This window comes from Podarcis gaigeae (genome assembly GCF_964106915.1).
Source record: "Podarcis gaigeae genome assembly, chromosome: 2".
NCBI lineage: Eukaryota > Metazoa > Chordata > Lepidosauria > Squamata > Lacertidae > Podarcis > Podarcis gaigeae.
The window spans coordinates 43,996,511-44,016,462 of record NC_139679.1 but is presented as its reverse complement, the minus strand read 5'-3'; the positions used below and the strand labels follow the sequence as shown (position 1 = coordinate 44,016,462).

The 19,952-nt window shown below is 45.0% G+C and overlaps 2 protein-coding genes across 3 annotated transcripts; one reads left to right on the top strand and one right to left on the bottom strand.

The window, feature by feature from the left end:
* Positions 1-385: 385 nt before the first annotated feature.
* TRAPPC5 (trafficking protein particle complex subunit 5) lies at positions 386-3,344 on the bottom strand. 2 transcript variants are annotated; one of them, XM_083726060.1, is made up of 2 exons: positions 2,952-3,344; positions 386-2,051 (listed from the first exon to the last, which is right to left on the bottom strand). In XM_083726060.1, exons 1-2 carry the CDS (start codon positions 3,119-3,121, stop codon positions 1,481-1,483), a joined length of 741 nt encoding a protein of 246 aa, XP_083582186.1. In that variant the 5' UTR covers positions 3,122-3,344; the 3' UTR covers positions 386-1,480. The 2 variants fall into 2 exon arrangements, with proteins under 2 accessions (XP_083582186.1, XP_083582187.1); XM_083726061.1 differs by having other exon boundaries at positions 2,948-3,334.
* Positions 3,345-5,835: 2,491 nt separating this feature from the next.
* Positions 5,836-19,474, top strand: LOC310838554 (killer cell lectin-like receptor subfamily B member 1). The gene is made up of 6 exons (XM_083726065.1): positions 5,836-5,994; positions 10,865-10,975; positions 12,541-12,675; positions 13,940-14,073; positions 16,082-16,167; positions 18,364-19,474. The coding sequence occupies exons 1-6, from the start codon at positions 5,976-5,978 to the stop codon at positions 18,482-18,484; spliced, it is 606 nt and encodes a 201-aa protein (XP_083582191.1). The 5' UTR covers positions 5,836-5,975; the 3' UTR covers positions 18,485-19,474.
* The last annotated feature ends 478 nt before the right edge of the window (positions 19,475-19,952 follow it).

Genomic DNA, 19,952 nt, shown 5'->3' with positions numbered 1-19,952 from the left:
ACTTTTCAGCACTTGCTAAAACATTGTTTAGCGAAGTCTACCCAAATATCTAGAATGCTGTTGTGCTTTTTGGTTTATTGCTGGTTTTAGTTTTTTGAATGTTTTAAATTGTTGTTTTAATTGTTATTACCAATAAATTTTATTTTTTATTCTTTTTGTAAACCACTTTGAAGTTTTTCCCCCACTATCCGAAAATAAATTTTATGACAAAAAACAAATAAATTCACTTACATCTTTATAATAAAAACAAAGATATAAGCCCAACAATTCAATGCTATTTGGAAAGAATGTGAACACTATTACAGTCACACAAAATGGACTGTGCACAGAACAGGAACAACACACTAAATGAAGTTGAGAGAGAGACAGACAAAAACATCCTTAATGGATTACTTTATGGAATTTATTAACCAGGTAAACAATTCTTCAAAACCATTAGCATCTTCATTGTATGGAATGATTTGAAACTGACTGGTTTAGATGAGATTTCTGCAATAAAATATATTTCAGCAGTATATTCTTGGTATTTTAGTTAATTTATTTTACCATTTTTTAAAAAAGGAAAAGAGAAAGAAATCTTAGTTTGGGGGTGACATCACTTTCCTCTCTTCTCAGGGCAAACAGGAAACACTGTGAAGGACCAGTTGTGCTGAGGGAAAGCCCTGTAAGAACAGCTCCTGGAATAACTATCAAAGGAGTCTTTACAACTCTTAGATATTTTCCTCAGGTGTGGAGACAAGTATTCAAAGAAGAAACATGGGCAGTGAACAGTGTATTTTACAGAAGCAGGTAAAGCTCTCACCGGTTCTGGAGTGTTTTACCCCTGCCCTTGAGCTTTTTACTTAAAGTGCTTCATTTGCAAGTCTGAGCCACTCTTAAGCAAACTGGTAATTTAATTTGTGGGTTTCACTTGATTTGCTAAGGCAGCTGCAGCTCATTCCTAGAGGCAAGACAGCAAGCAGACTGCAAAGTTAAATAATAACTGATAGGCACTAGGTAAGAAGCAGCAACAGAATGAGGAGACAATTTAGCTCATTCCAAAGCTGGCAGCCTAGCAATAACCTTTCATCCGTGCTTTTCTAGTGATAATGTCAGTGGGGTAACAACAAAACCAATACAACAGCATGAGAGGAATCTTTACATCAAATTACATAGCTCATATGCAAATCAGGACTGTTATCTCTTGGCTAGGAACGTGAACTGCATTCCCTCCTCAAGCCTTCGCCAAGAGTCAAGCAACAGAATTAAGGGTAGATTTCTGGAAACAGAATTGGTCCTGTGTAATCAGTACAAATGCTGTAGAAACATTTATCATCAGTATATGGGACACAGTCACTTGTTCCGATGCCACTTGGTTCTCCCTTACCATGCACCAAGCATGGTCAGGGTAGTTATTTTAGGATACTGTCAAAGTGTGTGTATATATGCATATACATATACATACACACACAAACAATCCAGATTAAATGAAATGAAGCAGTCAGCGGCCATCCAGGGCTTTGTCACGTGCTATTACTGACTCATCAAATTTTATCATGAGGGTGGTTCCCTTGTGCCAGTGGGCTGTCACCTTGGCAGGGAAGCCGCTGCAAGTGAGCATAGCCTCCACGATGCCAGCTGTGAAGGAAGCACAGTTGAGTGTGCTGTTCTCCTTGGGAACAGAAATGTAAGTATTGATAAGAGGCTCCTTCTCAATGATGTAGTAAGTCTTGTCATCGTCATTGGCTTGCTCCAGCTTGTCAGCCTCCTTCCCAAAGAGAGCCTTCCATACGGTAACCTTGATGAACAGGAGAATGTTGATGACCTTGGTTTCTCTCTTACCATTTTTCTCCCGCATCACCAACACATCCAGGATACGAGCACCCACCTGCTGACCTAGCTCAGAAAGTTTGTTCTGAAGCTCAGAAACAGAGTAGACCCTGTTCTGACAGTACTGCACAATCTCAGAAAACAATAATGAAAAGGCACTAAGGCTAACATCAGTCTTGGGTCGGGTGAGTGACCGTTCAAGGATAGCAGACTTTCCACGGGTAAAACGTGCGTCCATGATGCTATTAAGAAAGAAAATTAAAAGGGTAATAAGCACCATTCTAAAATTCACACAACTGCATTTCAAATGGGGCACTACTTTATACAGCAACTTCTAAATGATATTTATTTTGCATGGGAGGACAGACATATAAGCTAGTACAAGGAAGTGGATAGGATGCTGAATCTGGGTATTGCCAGCCTAAGTTTAAATCCCCACTAGGTGACTTTGGGCTAGCCATCACCTCCCAGCCTAACATAATTCATGGATTTTTGTGAAGGTAAAATGTGAGAATTCCTATAAACGTATAACATTCAGATGCTTGGGAAAAGGATTCAGTAAAACCACAATATAACAAGATATGCATATCTGCGGGGGGAAAACAACCAAAATAATGATGCTTGATCACCTTCTCTACAAAAAAGGGCCGAGTAGTTCATAGCTAGTAGTTTGTAGTTAGCCTAGCAGCCTGAAATGGTGACAGTGACTTACAAAGATAACAAACTTGAAACTCCAGGTTCCTTTAGTCTATGCCAGAAATGGAAACTTATTATTGCAAGCCTCTTTTTATTCTATGTGAATTGAAGTTCTGTGAAAGGATTACCAAGGGATTCCTAGCACTCCTGCTAAATTGCAGTTCCCGGGGCTTCCTGTGGGAAAAGGCATGTCCGATAAGCCATATATCAAACCTGTTTACATTTATAAGCCAGATACGAGACACAACCCCACTTTGCACCACGAAAGAGCTGCCCCTGGGACGCCACTAGGTCTTTAGAGGGGACCTTCCCCCTCCCACTGTTTCTGCAAACCTGGAGGAATCACGGAGATTAAGAGGGGAAGGCAATAACAATAACAATAATGCTTCCTCTGCCTCCCCGCCAACTTTTACTGAGCCCAAATGCTCTTCATATCTCTTACCTACTGTGTGAAATTATCACTCTTTTGCAGCGATGTTCTCCTTCCGCCTGTACGACAATCTTTACGGCCGCTGCAAAAGGGGAGGGGAGAAACGTATGCGTTTAACGGAAGTGGCGAAGATTCGGAAGCGTCACCATGGCAACGAAACGGGGGCCTAGGTGGTCTTGCGACCATCGTTCCGTGAGAATGAGCTAAAACGGAGCGTTTCCTCGGAGCGCGAGTTCAACCTAAGGGAGTATTATAAGGTTGGTAATAACAACCTGCGTGTCTTTACCAAACTGCGGAAGAAAACAGGGCTTGGTAGAAGTTCAGCGGCAGAGGTTGTGGCTTGGAAGGTTGAGCGATCACCGTGGCAACCTGTCATGTACTCTATGGTTATCACATGATGAACGCCCGGCTGGATTTCCGGTCTCGTCTCTATGGCAAAAGGCAGTTATACGCATGCGCCCCTCATTTCCCTGTTTAAAGGGAAGAGTACTGGTGAGGTTGTGGTTAAGGCAGCTTTTCTCGCTGGTTAGAAAAAATGTAGAGAGGCATGGTGTGTGCTTTGTGCCCCTCTAGTGGCCAACTGGCATTGCAGTGATTTCAGCGCGGGGTGCGGGAATAACAAAAATATAGAGAGAGTAGAGAGTCTTGTGGCATTTTAAAGAGGAACAAACGTATTCTGGCATAAGCATTCGTTCTTACTATGCCGTAGCACATTGGTTACAGTCTTTAAGGTGACTCAAAACTCTTAGGTTTTGCTGCATCAAACACACAGCTGACCCTTTTGAAAATGGTTACAGTGGTTTTTAAGTGATTGAAACACACAAGTTACTTTGCATTCAGTAAGTGGAAGGAGCATCCATACTTTCTTTTAGGGTTGGCCATGTCTGGAACTTACAAAGTCTGAGGTAGGTGTTGAGTTTGTTGGCATCTGAGCCAGTCCCCCCTCCCAATTGTAGGCAGCTTTTCTGTCCATCTAACTCCCAAAAGCTGTTTTTGGTTGGAAGCGCACCGTATTTTTGGTTGGAAGCGCACCGTAGCTGCAACATTCCAAGATGTATTTCAAATTCAAGTTCATCAGTGGACTGAAGTATATTGGGAAACACTTCATGTACCTGGAGAAGGATAGAGCATTGTTTCATTTGTGAAGGTATTCCCACCTCTGCTCCTCAAGAAAGATAAAATCTTCACTAATTATTAGCAGAATATTAGACTGGGGCATCAAGAAGAATGGATCAAATTAAGTTTTTTCTTTATTTTTAAAGATTCTGTGCTTCGTGATCCTCATCTTTCTCTGGTGTCTGGTATTTATACACTATTCAAGGTGTTGGCTCTAACATATAAAGCTATAAATGGCCTAGGTCCTACATACTTCTTGAGGCTTTATCATATGATTATTCCTGCCCAGTAGTTAAGGGTCATCAGATGGTCCTGCTGTGAAGCCAAGTTACTCCTCACAAGAGGGTTACAGTGTAGGGCTTTCATAGCAGCATATTCTGTGTGGCAGCTGAAGTGCTGAATTGGTGCCTGAAATCAGTAATAGCCTGCTTTGGATGAGGACCAATAATTTGAAGCACAATTCTGACAAGATGGAGGTTTTGAGGATTCCTGTTTAATTTTCTCAGGGAGAAGGTGCTTAGCCTGTTCTGGATGGGACAGTACTCTTCCTACAGGACCAGCTTTGCCATTTTTGGATGCTCTTATATTCAACTTTAATCAAGCCTCCCAAACCCCTGGATCTAACAAGGGTTAAAGCCAGACAGGCCATTAAGAAAACAAAGGGAAGATGATGAGCCATTAAGAAAGCAATGGAGAGGGGGTTCTGTCCCAGATGGTAAATGGATGGGACCCTCCTCTATTGCTGAGAAAATTAGAAGAACAAAAGTCAGAGTTGAGAGTGGGCTATGATGTGACCTAGGGGGGGAAATGTTGCGGGTTGCAAAAGGCAGCAAGCTAGAGGATCAGAGCACAATGGTTGATTTCTGTTTGAATGAAGGCTGTGGCTATGGGAGAAACAAAACCACCTTGGGATGTTCATGCTGTGACCCCTTCCATCATAGGCTCAGGTTGTATATATGTGTAAATAAACCCTATATGATGAAGACACCACTGTCTCTGTTGTGCCTCATTTCCAAAACGAAACATGGACCTGGTGCCTGGAACTCTTGGAATCTCACACTGCTTGGAGATTTTGGTGGTGAGCAACGGTATATTAAATAAATAATGTTTAATTCTCTCACTCTATTACTACTACTACTTTTATTTTAATAACTTGCATTCCAGTCCATCAAAGATCGACCCAAGATGGCTCATAAAATTTAACAACAACTAAAACATTAAAACCACAGAATATAACATTTGGTGTCTTTGAGTTTGCATCCTGGTGTCTCTTGTTCCAACAGGGCCAGAACTTTGTAATAAGGTTTGTCACAGAGTTCCATGTTACTTAGAGCGGAAGCAGAATTCTCTGTACAAGGTCAGGGAGGCTATTTTGTCTTAATTGCTTGGAAACTTGTAAGTGGTATATAAATTGATGACTGGTGATAATTCATGTCCCATAGCCTTTTTCTTCCTTTCCTCTTCTTTGCCCCTTAGTCACTCAGCTTGCTTCGAAACTAATCTGCTTTGTGCTATGACTAGCCCAAGATGGCTCACCATTATTGTATTTCATTTATTAATAATCACATTCTAAACCACTGCCTCAAGGCGATTTACATATAAGGTAATGAAAAACAAGTTAAAAGCAGCTAAGGCTGCTCGCCCTCCCCTCCCAGCAATACACACTAAGCAGGGTTAAGGAACTGAGGGGGCTGGTAGAAGAGTCATGATGTGTAGACCTTTTATGGCTTGTGGTCTCTGAGCTAAAGGAAGCTTCTGAGAATTTTGCAAGACATAAACATTTAGGTCCACTTGTTGTACAAGTCAGTGACGCCTGCCTTTGGGGAAATAGCCACATCTCACTTTTGAGGGAACAGCAAACAGTGCTAAGTGCCCAAACAGTTCTGGAGCGCTGGAGCTGTACTACACCACGAGAAAAGAACAAATGGCACGTCGGAGGCCAGGTAGGAACTGGACAGCAAAAAAAGAACCTTGAAGGGTTTGTGTGTGTGCACGTAGGCCTGTCTTCTCTACCTTGACCAGCGTTTGCTTTGATGGATTGGTCTACTTACTCTACAGAAAGAAGTGACGTTTGAAAAGGGAGACCAATACCAATTTAGAGGGTAATTATTAGGCCAACTATGTGGGCAGAACAGAGGCTTCATCAGGTTCAGCAAAAGCACAGTGTGAATGGGATGGAGCAGTGTGTGCTTGCTCTGCGAAATCAAGTAAAGAAGCAGCCTGACTCTATCCGTGAGGATACTGGTCTCACCAGCATTCCTGGTTGACCTGCTCCCAACATTATGTGTTTCTGGTAGAGAAGCAGTGACTCTTCCTGGCTTATTGATTTAATATTTGCCCCCAGTGTTTCTTGACTTCTAGCTCACTGTCTTTACTAAACAAAGAGCCCTTGTGATATAGCGGTTAAAGTGTTGAACTAGGGCCTGGAAGACTAGGGTTCAAATCCCAAATCAGCCAGAAAGTTTACTGAGTCCCCTTGGGCCAGTCACCATTTCTTAGCCTGACCTACTGCATAGGATGTTTGTGAGAATAAAATGGGGGTGGGGAGAAGTGTGTCTGCCTCCTTAAGCTCCTTGGAGGGAAGGTAGGATATAAATGTGATGATGATACAAAGGACCACACTGCTTTTGAACACACCTCTGCAACCTGGCATGCATTCTCTTCCATGACCCACCCACCCACTCCTGGCTGCCTCTTTGAGATTATGATTTGGGCATTCTCTCTTGAGTTTCATTCTACTCTCTTTATCTCTGACTCTGGATGGAAAGGGAGGCTTTGGGTTAAACCTCTTCCGGATAATGTCTGTATGTCTGTCTCTCCCCGCCTCCCCCCCCACCCACCGCAATCTACCAAGTGTGACTGTGAAATAACACAGGATATCTAGAAACTGCCCTGTACATTGCATGTAGAGTGGGATATGAATGTTATACATAAAAAATAAAGTTTACCTCCACATAATATGAAATGGGTTTCTGCAGTTAGTTTATTTAGATGTTTCTTTATCTTCCACTGTATGGTCTCAGGGTGGTGTGCAGTGTATTAAAACTCACCAATACATATTTCTAAAACATATTTAGTCTAAAGCAATAACCAGTATCAAAGGTTACCTATATCTCTACCTGGATTTTATTTATATTATGGGTTGTATCCAGCCAGATCAATGTGCACCCTCGACCAGGGTGTCTTTGGCGTCTCCCAGGTGTGTCCCTTAGCTGCCAGTGGTGCAGGCCTCGACTCTTGGCACGCTTGACAGGCGGACACCCAGGCAGTGATGGCATCGTCCATATTAGGCCACCAGACGTAACACCGAGCCAACGCCTTCATTTTGACAATTCCCGGGTGGCCAACGTGCAGAGCCTCCAGGACGCGCTGACGGAGTCCCTGGGGAATCATGACGCGGTCTCCCCACAGCAGACAGCCGCGATGAGCTGAGAGTTCATGTTGTCTGGTTGCGAAGGGCTGGAACTCCGATGCAAAAGGCCCTTGTGGCCACCCCCTCCACACCCAGTTGAGCACCCGGCTGATGGTGCGATCCTGGGCAGACGCGGAGGCCACAGTGGCAGCCGATACAGGCGCTGCCGGAAGATGCTCAATCAGAAGGAGCGATGAAGCTGGAGCCGGGTCTTCCACAAATGCTGGAAGAGGGCAACGGCTGAGGGTGTCGGCATGGCCCATCGATTTCCCCGGGCGATGGATGAGCCGGTAGTGGTAGGCAGCCAGGAAAACAGTCCATCGCAGCATGTGTGGCGAGAGGACCGGTGGAGTTGGACGATCACCGGCGAGGAGGCCCAGGAGTGGCTTGTGGTCAGTGATGAGGTCAAAAGTCCTGCCATAGAGGTATTCATGGAACCTCTTCACTCCAGCCACAAGTGCCAATGCCTCCTTGTCGAGCTGGCTGTAATTCCGTTCCGTCGGAGATAGTGTCCTGGAAAAGTAGGCGAGCGGTGCTTCTCTTCCATCTGGAAAACGGTGACTAAGGACAGCACCGATGCCAAAAGGTGAGGCGTCGCAGGCAAGGACCAGCGGCCTGGATTCACTGTACTGTACCAGCACACTGTCTGATGAAAGGAGAGCCTTGACCGCGTTGAAGGCCGCCATCTCCCGATGACCCCAGGCCCAAGGCGTCTTAGTGCTAAGGAGTCGGTGAAGAGGCTCAGCCACTGTGGCTTTGTGGGGCAGGAACATGTTATAAAAGTTCAGCAGCCCCAGGAATGCCTGCAACTCCGTCTTGTTCTTTGGGGTGGGGGCCTGCTGGATAGCGCGGATCTTGGATGTGGTCGGGTGAAGGCCGGAGGCATCGATAAGATAGCCCAGGAACTCTACCTGTGGAACGGCGATCTGGCACTTCTCCCTCTTTACCTTGAGCCCGGCCTCTTGGAACCTGGTCAGCACGGCACGGAGGCGCTCGAACAGCTGCTGGTGTGAGTCTGCAGACACCAAGACGTCATCAAAATATGGTACCACGCCCGGAAGCCCTTGCAGGATGGGGGCGACTTGTGGATCAAGGCTAAAAGAGATGGGCGTACCTGTATATTGCCCCAAGGTGCCGTCAAAAACCTCGGCAAAGTCTTTGACCAGACCCTCAGTCTCTGCGTTAGAGATGCAGTTGATGCCGGTGACTTCCAGGCCGAGGGCATCAAACCAGTCTAGCCCTAGGAGGCTTGGCCGCTGACCTTCGACCACCACCAACCGGAGGAGGCCCGAAAAATCCTTGAAGGCAATCCGGAACCGGCCAACGCCTACCACGGGAATGTCGTTTCCCTGGTAGTCTCTCAGGTGTACGCGGTGAGAGTCGAGTTGCCTTTTGGACACTCTGGGTACCAGTCTTTTGATGGTGCTCCACGACACGATGGACAGGGCAGACCCGGTGTCGATCTCCATGTCACATGGAGCTCCTTCAATGAGCACCGTGACGTTCAGCTTGCGTCGCGTAGGCGAGTCGGTTTGGCCAATCGTGGTTCCAGACGGGCAGCGGCAGTTGGTGAGAGCGAAACAACTTTCCTTGGCAGACTGGAGTGAAGACTTGGACTTGCGAGTCGATGAAGGGGGGGTGTCAGACGGAGCCGATCGGCAGACCTTAGCGATGTGGCCCCTTCTGGAACACTTCCTACAGATGGCGTCTCTGAATCGACACTTGGCACGGGAATGGTTGCCTCCGCAGCCGGCACATTCCGGTTGGCCCTTGGACTTCTGTTGGAACTTCCTGCGCTCCCGCTTTGTCTGGTGCACGTCATCGTCTTCACTGGAGGATGCCTCATCACTGCTGGCCTCTTCATGATGCACCGGAACTGGCTTCCTAGCAAGACGCAGGCTGCTGGACTTGCGGATCTCCTGGGCGGAGCGTTCAGCAGCTTCTGAGGCCACAGCCTCCTCAATGGCTTTCTGTAGCGTGAGGTCTGGCTTGGCGAGGAGACGCCGTTGCAGCTGGATGTCCCGGACCCCGCAGACGATTCGATCCATCAGGGCATCGTCTAAGTCTCGGAACTCACAGTGCATTGCAGCCTGTCGCAGGGCGGTGGTGTAGTTGTTGATTGACTCCCCCTCTGCCTGGTTCCGGTGGTAGAACGCTTGGCGGGCAGCAATCTTGGACGGCTTTGGTGCGTAGTGCTTGCGGAGCTTCTCTTGGATCGTGTCCCATGGTGTTGCCTGGACTGCTTCAGGCGCAACCAATGCTCGGGCCGTCTCAAACACCTCAGGCCCACAGAGGCTGAGGAATAGGCCCCGCTTCCGATCCTTTGATACTGCTGTCAGCTCGTTGGCTTGGAGGTAGCAGTCGAACCGAGCGAGGTAGGAGTCCCATGATTCAGAGACTGGCGCAAACGGCGGTAGAGGCACAAGTGAAGCCATGATTCCGATGCTGGCGTGAAGGGCGATGGATGGAACACCGTGCTCTAGCCAGAACAGTCAGCTCTGAATTGGTTCTGTCCAGTGATTTCGCTCAGTGATTTCGCTCTGTGATTCAGCTCAGTGATTCAGCTCAGTTCAGAGGCTGGCCGCATCTGGCTGTGCTCTGATGTCCATCGATCCCACCTTCGTCGCCAGTGTTAAGTTGTGGGTTGACATAGCAGACGGCACAGCGATTTCTCCAAGTAGCTCTTTATTTTGTAAGCTGGAATAGAACTGACTGCAAACAGCTCAGCCGGCCTGCTTTTATAGGCAGCCAGCTGTCAACATTGTAACAACAACAGCCCAGAGTTCCCGCCTAAAATAACTGACGTGGACCTGAGGGAAAACTATCTACAGACCTGAGTGAAAACTATATACAGTATCCCCCTGCTGGCCCAGGGTGAAACTTCACTACATAACAATGCCCAAGTTTGCATGTAACACCAAACCAAACCATGGGTAAGCTCTGAGTAATGGAGCAGCTGCTGGACTGGAAGAGTGAAATAGCTGCAGTTTTTGCTGTGAATACCAGCATGCTGTCTTGATCACGTACAGCCATAAGAACTGGGTCACTGTGTACTTTCTAAGCCACATTACATATTTTTCTACATGGCCATTTTGCATAAACCAGTGGTGTCCAAACGTTTTTCAAAGAGGGCCAGATTTGATGAAGTGAAGGGCTGTGGCTTTAACCAAAGGGCCAACCAAGGTTGTTGACCATTTTTTAGGATTGAAGTTGTTGAGCTTCTTTTAGGACTGGAGGTTTTTTTAGGATTTTACCCCAGGAAATAAACTGCCACAGGGACCGGATTAGGCCCCCGAAACAGACTTTGGACATGCCTGGCATAAACAGAATACAGTAAATGATGATTTTCAAAGGGTGTGTGGATTTTAATACCACCCCTTAGCTACTGTTTCTTTCTCTAGATTCCATAGAAAGTTTGACCACATCTGAAAGGGATTATGAGAACGTTGTACCTCCCCATTTGCTGAGATGGCAACAACCAACCCCACAGCAAACACAGAAAGCAGATACAGGTAAGTGATTCTTAACAGCACAATAATGTCCATGGCCTCAATCTGGTTTGGGGATTGGGAAGAAGCCAATGCCTGCGCTGTGGAAATGCCTGTGAGGTCTCACCCTATCACCCCATCCAAAGGGCCCACTAGAACCTGTTTAAATAATTGCTCACCTAGATCATTTCCAGGTAAATAAATAAACTATCCTATTGGGGGAGTTAAAGCCATATATTGGGGGAGTTAAAGCCATTCGTATAGTTAAAGCCATGGTTTTCCCAGTACTGATGTATGGAAGTGAGAGCTGGACCATAAATAAGGCTGATTGCCGAAGAATTGATGCTTTTGAATTATGGTGCTGGAGGAGACTCTTGAGAGTCCCATGGACTGCAAGAAGATCAAACGTATCCATTCTTAAGGAAATCAGCCCTGAGTGCTCACTGGAAGGACAGACCGTGAAGCTGAGGCTCCAATACTTTGGCCACCTCGTGAGAAGAGAAGACTCCCTGGAAAAGACCCTGATGTTGGGAAAGATGGAGGGCACAAGAAGAAGGGGACGACAAAGGACGAGATGGTTGGACAGTGTTCTCGAAGCTACAAACATGAGTCTGACCAAACTGTGGGAGGCAGTGGAAGACAGGAGTGCCTGGCATGCTCTGGTCCATGGGGTCACAAAGAGTCAGACACGACTAAACGACTAAACAACAAATTAGGGGAGTAGGTTGATGCAGATCATGAGCTGAGTGACCACACCATGTTGACATCTTTCCAAGGCCTTCATTATTTTTAACCAATAGGATGTTTCGTTAAATGACTCACTGATGCTGATAGGTCAGCTTCGTGCAGAAAGGTAGAATGGATGTGTCCTTGAGCGATACACCTCCCTTAAACTAAGGCTGTGTGCACACTGTACCTTTATAGCACATTCAAAACATCATTTTCATATAAGCAGCATTTTCCCCCCTAGACAGAATGGTGCCGGAACGTACCTCCCTCAGATGACCCACCCCAGAATCCCTCCTTCTCCTGCTTTGATCAAACACCATCTATTACAGATCATATATCACGATGCCTGGTGCTTATCTGCCTGCTGTACACACTAGGCTCATCTGTCCTTTCAGAAGGATTGAGCCTAGAAGACAAGGAAATTGGTGGTCTGAGGCACCACTTAACAGGCCCATGGAGAGTTTGTCTGAGGCATGGGGCAGGATTCTTGATAGAATAAAACTATAAACAAAAAAAGCAGCCAGTCCCTGCCCACCCCACCTTCAGCTGGCTTAGGCCTCCGACGCCCAGGGCAAGTATACCCACCTGTGTCCCTCCCTCTGCAGGGGCCTGTCAATATACATTAGGGGGGTTCACCCCAAGTATCACCCTCCACCACCCCACCTCATCTTTGAACTACAGATCCCACCATCTCCCATCCAGCAGGTGTAGTGGGGGGAGGAAGTGGGCTGCACTTAAGCATGTCATCTCATATACACATGCCTTTTACATATGTACAGGTCACATCTGGCCCCTTACTCTGTGATACCAGCTATTTCTCTGTGTGTGCTATAATAGTCACTCTTATTGGTTATCTGCAGGTGTGCCCACACCCACCAGATTTACTGATCATACGGACTGCTGTTGTCGGAGAGCTTCTATCGTCACCCTCTACATCTTGGTGTTTGTTTCTCTGTTAATAGCGTCAGCTGCCTTTGTGCTGGCCTTTCTGAAATGTAAGTTCAACAGAGGACCCGGAAGGGCACATCATCCTATGCCGCTGGTCATTTTAGTCCAAACATCCTCAAACTTTATACTGTGAGAGGAACTGTTAATGTGCCACAGGAAACAGACTAAAAAAAATAGGATTCCTGCTAGCCTAAAGTACCCACTCCCAGAGGAGGAAGCCCACTGTGTTCCTCATTATGTACAGTTCTTGCCTTCTTCCATTCAACCCCACCAGAATGGGGCGAGTCATGTTACCACACTTTTCTGCATTGTCTGATCAGTCACTGCTAATGCAGCAGGCCAGAGCCACTCAGATGGAAATGCAGCAGTCGGGCTTCTTGCGTGGGTAAAGGAAGTTCTCACTCTTAGCATGCTCATGTATGAACCCTTCTTGGATGTAAGAATGAAATGTACCTTCAGCTTCTCTCCAGAAAAAAGTGCACTTATCAGAAGTTCATGAGGCATTGTACTAATTGATGTTAGGGCAAAAGGTGTGTTGTGAGGAGGAGTGGAGAAAATGTGGCACCCTCTTGGTTCGGCACCCAGTGTGGACAAACCGGTTGAGTACCCTTAAATCCGCCTCTGTCTGTGGCCTTCCTGATGCTGTTGGCCTCCAACCTTTGTCAGCCCCAGCCAGCATGGCAAGTGGTTAGGGTGATGGAAGTTGTACTCTACTAGCATCTAGAGGGCCACAGGTTCACCATCTCTGATACACAGAATCAAAGCCTCTTGCTGTGGGCAGCTGATGTGGTCACTTCCTGATGTGATTTTCATGGGACTATTGTGTATGTGAGAAGTTGTCGAGCACCAGTTGATTAAATATTCAAATACAGATTTGGCTCTTTTAGAGGATAGCTAGCTGCCTTGGGTTTCTGAGGATAGTTCAGCTATGTTGCTGTAGCACCGGCATGTACACTGGAAGAACAGTAGCCAAGTTGTTAGAGGGAAGATGGTGTTAGGAGCTCTACAGCCCAAAGGAATAGAGGAAAGACAGGGCTGAATTATAGGTTAAATCCACAGCCTGTTGTGACGATCCATGGGCAATGGATCAAAACCTTATGTACTCTCTGCTGGGCTGGGTAGAATACATTTGTAATATATAAATGTGCAAATATCCACAGCATTAAGCACTGAACAGTATAGAACGGGGAGCCCAGTTTTGGATGGATGTGTATGACTAGCAAGCTATGCTAAGATCTGGAGCTTTCATGATTAGTACATAGAATCGTTTCAGTACCGTGGTTTCTTATCCCAGGGCTCTGTGTGTTTCAGTTATTCCTCAGTGTCCAGGGGACTTTCAGAAGTATCAAACAAAGTGCCTTTACATCTCCACTCATAAACATACCTGGGCAGAGGCACGGAGGGACTGCAGTAGGCGAAGTGCGCCCCTGGCAACGGCTGAAGCGGTGAGCATTGGTGAATTTCCTGGAACTAACCTTGCATAGAGAATTAATTAGATTTCAGTGATGCAGGACACACACACGCACACTGTTCTTCCCATTCTTGATCCTCATAGTTTTCTGTGATGGTCCATCTGCTACTCAGTTTCTTTACTTAACTCTATTCCTAGGTACAGTAGTGGCATACAATTGCAGCCTCTTATGTACCATGTGTGACCTTTCACCTTCCCAGAATTTTACTCAGATTCTCGCTTCACAACTTTCTCCTGCCATTTGTTTCCTGAACACTGCCAAATGTGCTGAAGGCACCTCATTGGCCACTGTGGGATGTTGAACCCAACAAAGAAGAAATATGTCCCAACCCACCCACCCACAACAAATGAGATCTAAATATCAAAATTATACAAAATAGAATAGTATGAGCTAGTTATATAAAGCAACTTTATATCACAAATAAGAACAAATTCAAGCTGAGTGCTAATCCACACTTCTGCTTGGAGTATGACTTCCCTTGATCTGGACAGTATAGTTCTGTTGATGTAGCCTAGAATAGCATTAGCTGTTTTTTGTTGTTGTTGTTGTTGTTGTTGCTGCTGCTGCTGGCTCATGTTAAGCTGTTGTCTACTAAGACCTCTGGATACTTTTCATATGTACTACAGTGGTACTTCGGGTTACAAATGCTTTGGGTTACAAACACTTCGGGTTACAAACTCTGCTAACCTGGAAGTAGTACCTTGGGTTGAGAACTTTGCCCCAGGATGAGAACAGAAATCACGCACCGGTGGCGCAACAGCAGCGGGAGGCCCCATTAGCGAAAGCGCGCCTCAGGTTAAGAATGGTTTTGGGTTAAGAACGGACCTCCGGAACGAATTAACTTTATAACCCAAGGTACTACTGTATTGGCAAGCCAGGTGTCCCCATCTTATATTTGTGCAGCTGATTCTTCCTGTCTAAGTGTAGAACTTTACATTTGAGCCTATTGAATTTAATTATGTTAGTTTGGGCCCATCTTGAATCCTGATTCTGCCTTCTGTGGCATTGGCTCCCCTTCCCAGTTTGGTGTCACCTGCAAATTGGATGAGCATCCCCTTAATTCCTTCATCTAAGTTGTTTATAAAGACATTGAAGAACCATGGGCCCGGCACAGAACCCCATGGCAACCCACTTGCCCCTTTTTTCCAGGATGACGAGGAACCATTAGTGAGCACTCAGTCAGTCAAACTCATTTAGTTTGTTAAATTAGAGGTGCAGTTGCTATAGTCCAGAGCTATCTCAGAGGTCCTAATTTGGAGGGTAACTTGCAGCTCCTTTTTAGTGCTGCTTATACTCTTCTGGAGTGAGGGGGAGGGCAAAGAGCAGACTCTGATCTGACCTTTCCTGCTTTCCGAAGACAGTTCAGAAACTTCAGCAAGTGCAGAATTCAGCAGCTAGGTTGCTCACCAGAGCAAGATGGTTTGAGCATATTACTCCGATCCTGGTCTGACTGCACTGGCTACCAGTTAGTTTCCGGGCCCAATTCAAAGTGCTGGTTTTGACCTATAAAGCCTTAAACGACTCAGGACCATAACACCTCAAGGACCGTCTCTTCCCATATGAAACTACCTGGACCCTGAGATCATCTTCTGAGGCCCTTCTTCATGTGCCTCCACCTTGAGAGGTCAGGAGGGTGGCAACATGAGAACGGGCCTTCTCTACAGTGGCTCCCCATCTGTGGAATGCTCTCCCCAGGAACGTTCGCCTGGCACTTTCATTATGTACCAGGTGCCAGGCAAAAATGTCTCTTTTTAACCATGCCTTTGATTGATCTGATTGATATCCTATGCCCTTTTAAAATGTGGCTCTCTTATGGGGGGATATGTTATTGGGTTGTTGTTTTTATTGTGGTTATATATATATTGTGGTTTTTATGTTTATCTTTTCTGTGAACCACCCTGGAACCTCCGGGTATAGGGTGGTATATAAATTCAATAAAATCATCATCATCATCATCATCATCATCATCATCTCTCCTTAGATCAAGGAGGTTAATCTGAACCTTGGAAATAATTCTGAATACTGGGTTGACAACCCTGAAGGAGAACAGAATAAAGTGACTGGCAGGTAAGTAAGCTTCATTTACTGCTGTTGGCCTCCTCTCCAAATTCCTATCTGCTCACAAGAATTTTATGACCACATGAAGCTGCAAATGCACTTTTCAAAAGAGAACATTATGAAATCAGCTGACAAGGGTCACATCATGGGCTGTAGGTATCCATTAAGCTCCAGAAGAGAGAGAGAGACAGAACAAAGACCAGTGTGGGCTAGGTAGAGCAATTATATGAATGCCAATGTATACAACCTTTAGTTTGTGTGATGAATTCACCACAAGTTTATTTTCTCCAGAGATCCTGGGAATGCTGCATCATGTACAACACAAGATTCCATCTCAGGGCCCATCCTGCTTCTTGTCCTGTGCCTAGAAAACATGGCTCTGAGTGATTTTCTGCTGGTCCCATGCTTTCTAGGCATAAATCTAGTGGTTTTGCCTTTGCCCCGCCACTTTCCCCCGGAAAACCTGCTCTTTAGCTCTAATTCAGAGCAAGCAGAAGTATGGATGAGCCTTCAGTATATCTCAGTTTTCTTGAGAAAACCTACTAGTGTGGGTTAAGCCCTGGATATGACAAGTTGTAATTTTGACTAACCAAAGCACTCAGAAAGCTGGTCCATCATATCAGAATTCTCCAGAGGAGTCTATATATGGAGAAATTATCACATTAAAAATACTGAGAACCAAGCCTTTAGGTGGGCACCAAATGTTATTCGAGAGATGACAAACCTACCAGTGCTTCCCTAAGTAAATTGTCACACTAGGTACTGTAATTGTTTCCACCTCCTGATGTTTCTGTAGGAACTTACAGCACAGGCCTGTAAAGGTTAAGGGGTTCAGTGTCAATCGAAACCCCCAAACTGATAGGCTGTCACCACTCCTGTTAACAGTCCACCCCCAACTCAGACCCGGGAGATGCCAGACTCCTGCAAGATTCCAGGAAATAAGAACTAAAACGCTACTCTCTGCTGTGTGTAGCCTCCAGCAGAACAAAACACTTACATGTTAGCCCAGTGTGACCAAAGAGATCTAAGGCAAGTTTCCAAACAACCACATAAAAGTATAACATATATTGAAGATTTCTAAAATGGCAGAATGAGAACCCTGTTAACCAATTAGAATGAGAGATTTTGCAGTTGGTAGGAAGTGCTGATCAGTTAGGAAGGGGATTGACCAAACAAAGGAAGCCAGTTCTCCTTGATATCACATCTTTGAGGCTTATCATATCCACCAAGGGAAATTTTATCATTAGCATTTGCCAACAATCCAGTGAGGGGTGACAAGGTGTGTGAATGGAGCCAACCTCCTTCTGATGTTTCATGTCAGATGGAGAGCAGTGGTGGTCCACCTTCTGTGCGTGTGATGCTTTCGACATGAGTTGTTCTCTCCTAGGCAATGGAGTACAGGGTTTCTAGATGTAGATTCTCCTAAAGTGATTGAGAGGGGGAGAGACTGGATTTTCTTGTTACCTGTGCCGTGAATCAGCATATTCAACACCTAATAAATCCTTCATCTAGACCTTCCTTTAAGGTCACTTCCACCCTATTTTCACTGGAATTGACCTCCTTTGTTCACTATTTTTTTATGTGTAAATTTCATTTGTAGTGACAGCCCATGTGAGCTTCTCTGCTGTCTTCCCAATTTATTCAGACCTGATAAGGGCCTCTTTTTGTTGTAAAATACAATTGCAGCACCAGTCTGTCTAGTGTGGACTGGCAAAGTACCATGGAGAGTACTTTTGAGTTATTGTACCTTTTTAATTAGTCACATCCTCCTAATTAGTTGATTCCTTTTCAGTCACTATGGCCATGACTTTCATGAATTGTCCTTCATAAGTCATTTCCTGTTCCCTGCAAATTATAGGAGTGGAGGAGTTTATTGTCGTTAATTGGTTGTATTTATGTTAGACACTTTGAGTGTTTCATTTTGGAATTGGAGAGCTCAGATGGAAATGCTCCAATAAAATGAATTAATAATATATAGTGGAACTTTGCTCAATGAAAACAGCGTTATCTAAAGTGTCATGTAGGGCCACCGTTTTAATTCTGCTTCCAACTGATTGCAGAAAGGCAATGAATGCCTCACCAGTGCTAAAGGGTCCTGATCAGTTGAAAGCAATCTACGTGTCCTTGTGTGTTCCTTAACTGACACTTGTAGAATTGGGTCATTCTTTCCCAGTAAAAATGAAGCATGTTATTCTTTCTTTATAGAACTCAGAAGACAGAAAATGAAAATTGTACATTTGTCTCCTGGAAAAACAATACGATTGCTCCTTCACAAACTTCTTGCACCCATCCTTTGCATTACATTTGTGAAAAATATCAAGCATAAGAAACAATATATTTCCATGTTACTTTGTAAGCTTTATATTGTCATTTGTGAAAAATTATGGCATGTAGCTGTAATGTGCTCGTCATGTATGTGCTCTGTTCATAGTTTCAATGTACGGCGGACTTTGCACTTCTATGGCCGGTTGCACAGGGATATGTCTTGCATGGCTGTTATAGTGCTATGGAAGTATATCTCCAGAGCAGAAACAAAACAGCCAATTTTGAGATGGGCAAACAGCTGAGAATGGTCTTTTTTTAATTTGGTATAACACTAAAGAGCAGGTGTGTCTGCTTGTGGCAACCAGCTCTTGGTCTTCTTGTGTTTGTTTGTGCAGAGACTTTGCATCTTGTCTTCCACCACATCACTGTTGGGGGCAGAAATGGATCATGCTCTGGAAACTGAAAAAAGAAAGAAAAGGAAGTAAACAGGAAATGGGAAGAGCGAGAGAGAGCGTTAAATATGGCTTTAAATAGAACAAGCATGTCACGAGAACAAGGGAACAGCAAACTGAAAAACAGTTCCAAAAGTGGATTTCAGCCAGAAGAAAAGGATGTTAGAAATGTGCCTTAGTAATAAGAGGAAAATCAGAGAAAATTGCCTCGCTGCTCAACTGGCAATGTGAACTAATATTGAAAATACGAAAGAAGAAAGAGGAAAAAGAGGAAAAATGTTCAGTGCTGGCTTTGATTCGGCCTTTCTAAAGTTCAGGATATGACTGGATGATTATGCAGACGTGTAAAAATAAGGGAATGCAAAGAATGAAAATGAAAATACAGAAGAAGAAGCTCAAATTATACTTACCTGATTTCAAGGAATTGAGCTGAGCCTAAAGTAATACACTGTTGTGTATGGAACTTGCTTGAGAAATGCTGAGTTAAAGATAGACAAATCTCACAGTTTTGGTTTCTCCTCATTTCAAATTTTTCCAATCTTAATTCGCCCTTATTTCTGCATCAGTTTGTAAATATTTTTAAAGTTCATGAAAAATTATTTGCATTTTCCTGTGCTTTTCTCCTGATGTGTTTTGGATGCAGTTGTGCCCAGCGTATGCATTTTTGCCAGCATATTCCCTAATATGCCATTGTCACTAACACATATTTTTAATGTCTGCATTCTTTTACATACTGTTGTTATTGTTGTTAGAGAACTGCATCACAAAAGCGCAAATTTCAAAGGGTAGCTGTGTCTTGTGCTTGTGTACTGGGTCTAGAAGTCTGGATTGGGTACATTTACTTCACTATGCAAAGTTTGATCTTCGCCCTTCAAACTAGGTCAAATTACAAATGCAAACACTTCTTGACTGGCATAAACTGAGAAGTATTTCAAATGAATAAGATAGTAGCAATAACGATTGGATTCTGAGTACACTGGTACCTTGGTTCTCGAACCCAATCTGTTCTGGAAGTCCGTTCGCAAACCAAGGCATGGCTTCTGATTGGCTGATTGGCCCTGGAAACAATGACGACAG

Coding starts and splice junctions, on each gene's coding strand:
- TRAPPC5 (XM_083726060.1), bottom strand. CDS start 3,121: ATGGTCGCAAGACCACCTAGGCCCCCGTTTCGTTGCCATGGTGACGCT. Junction 2,052..2,951: donor AAGAGTGATAATTTCACACA/GTAGGTAAGAGA, acceptor CTTTCTTAATAG/CATCATGGACGCACGTTTTA.
- LOC310838554 (XM_083726065.1), top strand. Junction 10,976..12,540: donor AACACAGAAAGCAGATACAG/GTAAGTGATTCT, acceptor GGTTATCTGCAG/GTGTGCCCACACCCACCAGA. Junction 12,676..13,939: donor TGTGCTGGCCTTTCTGAAAT/GTAAGTTCAACA, acceptor TGTGTGTTTCAG/TTATTCCTCAGTGTCCAGGG.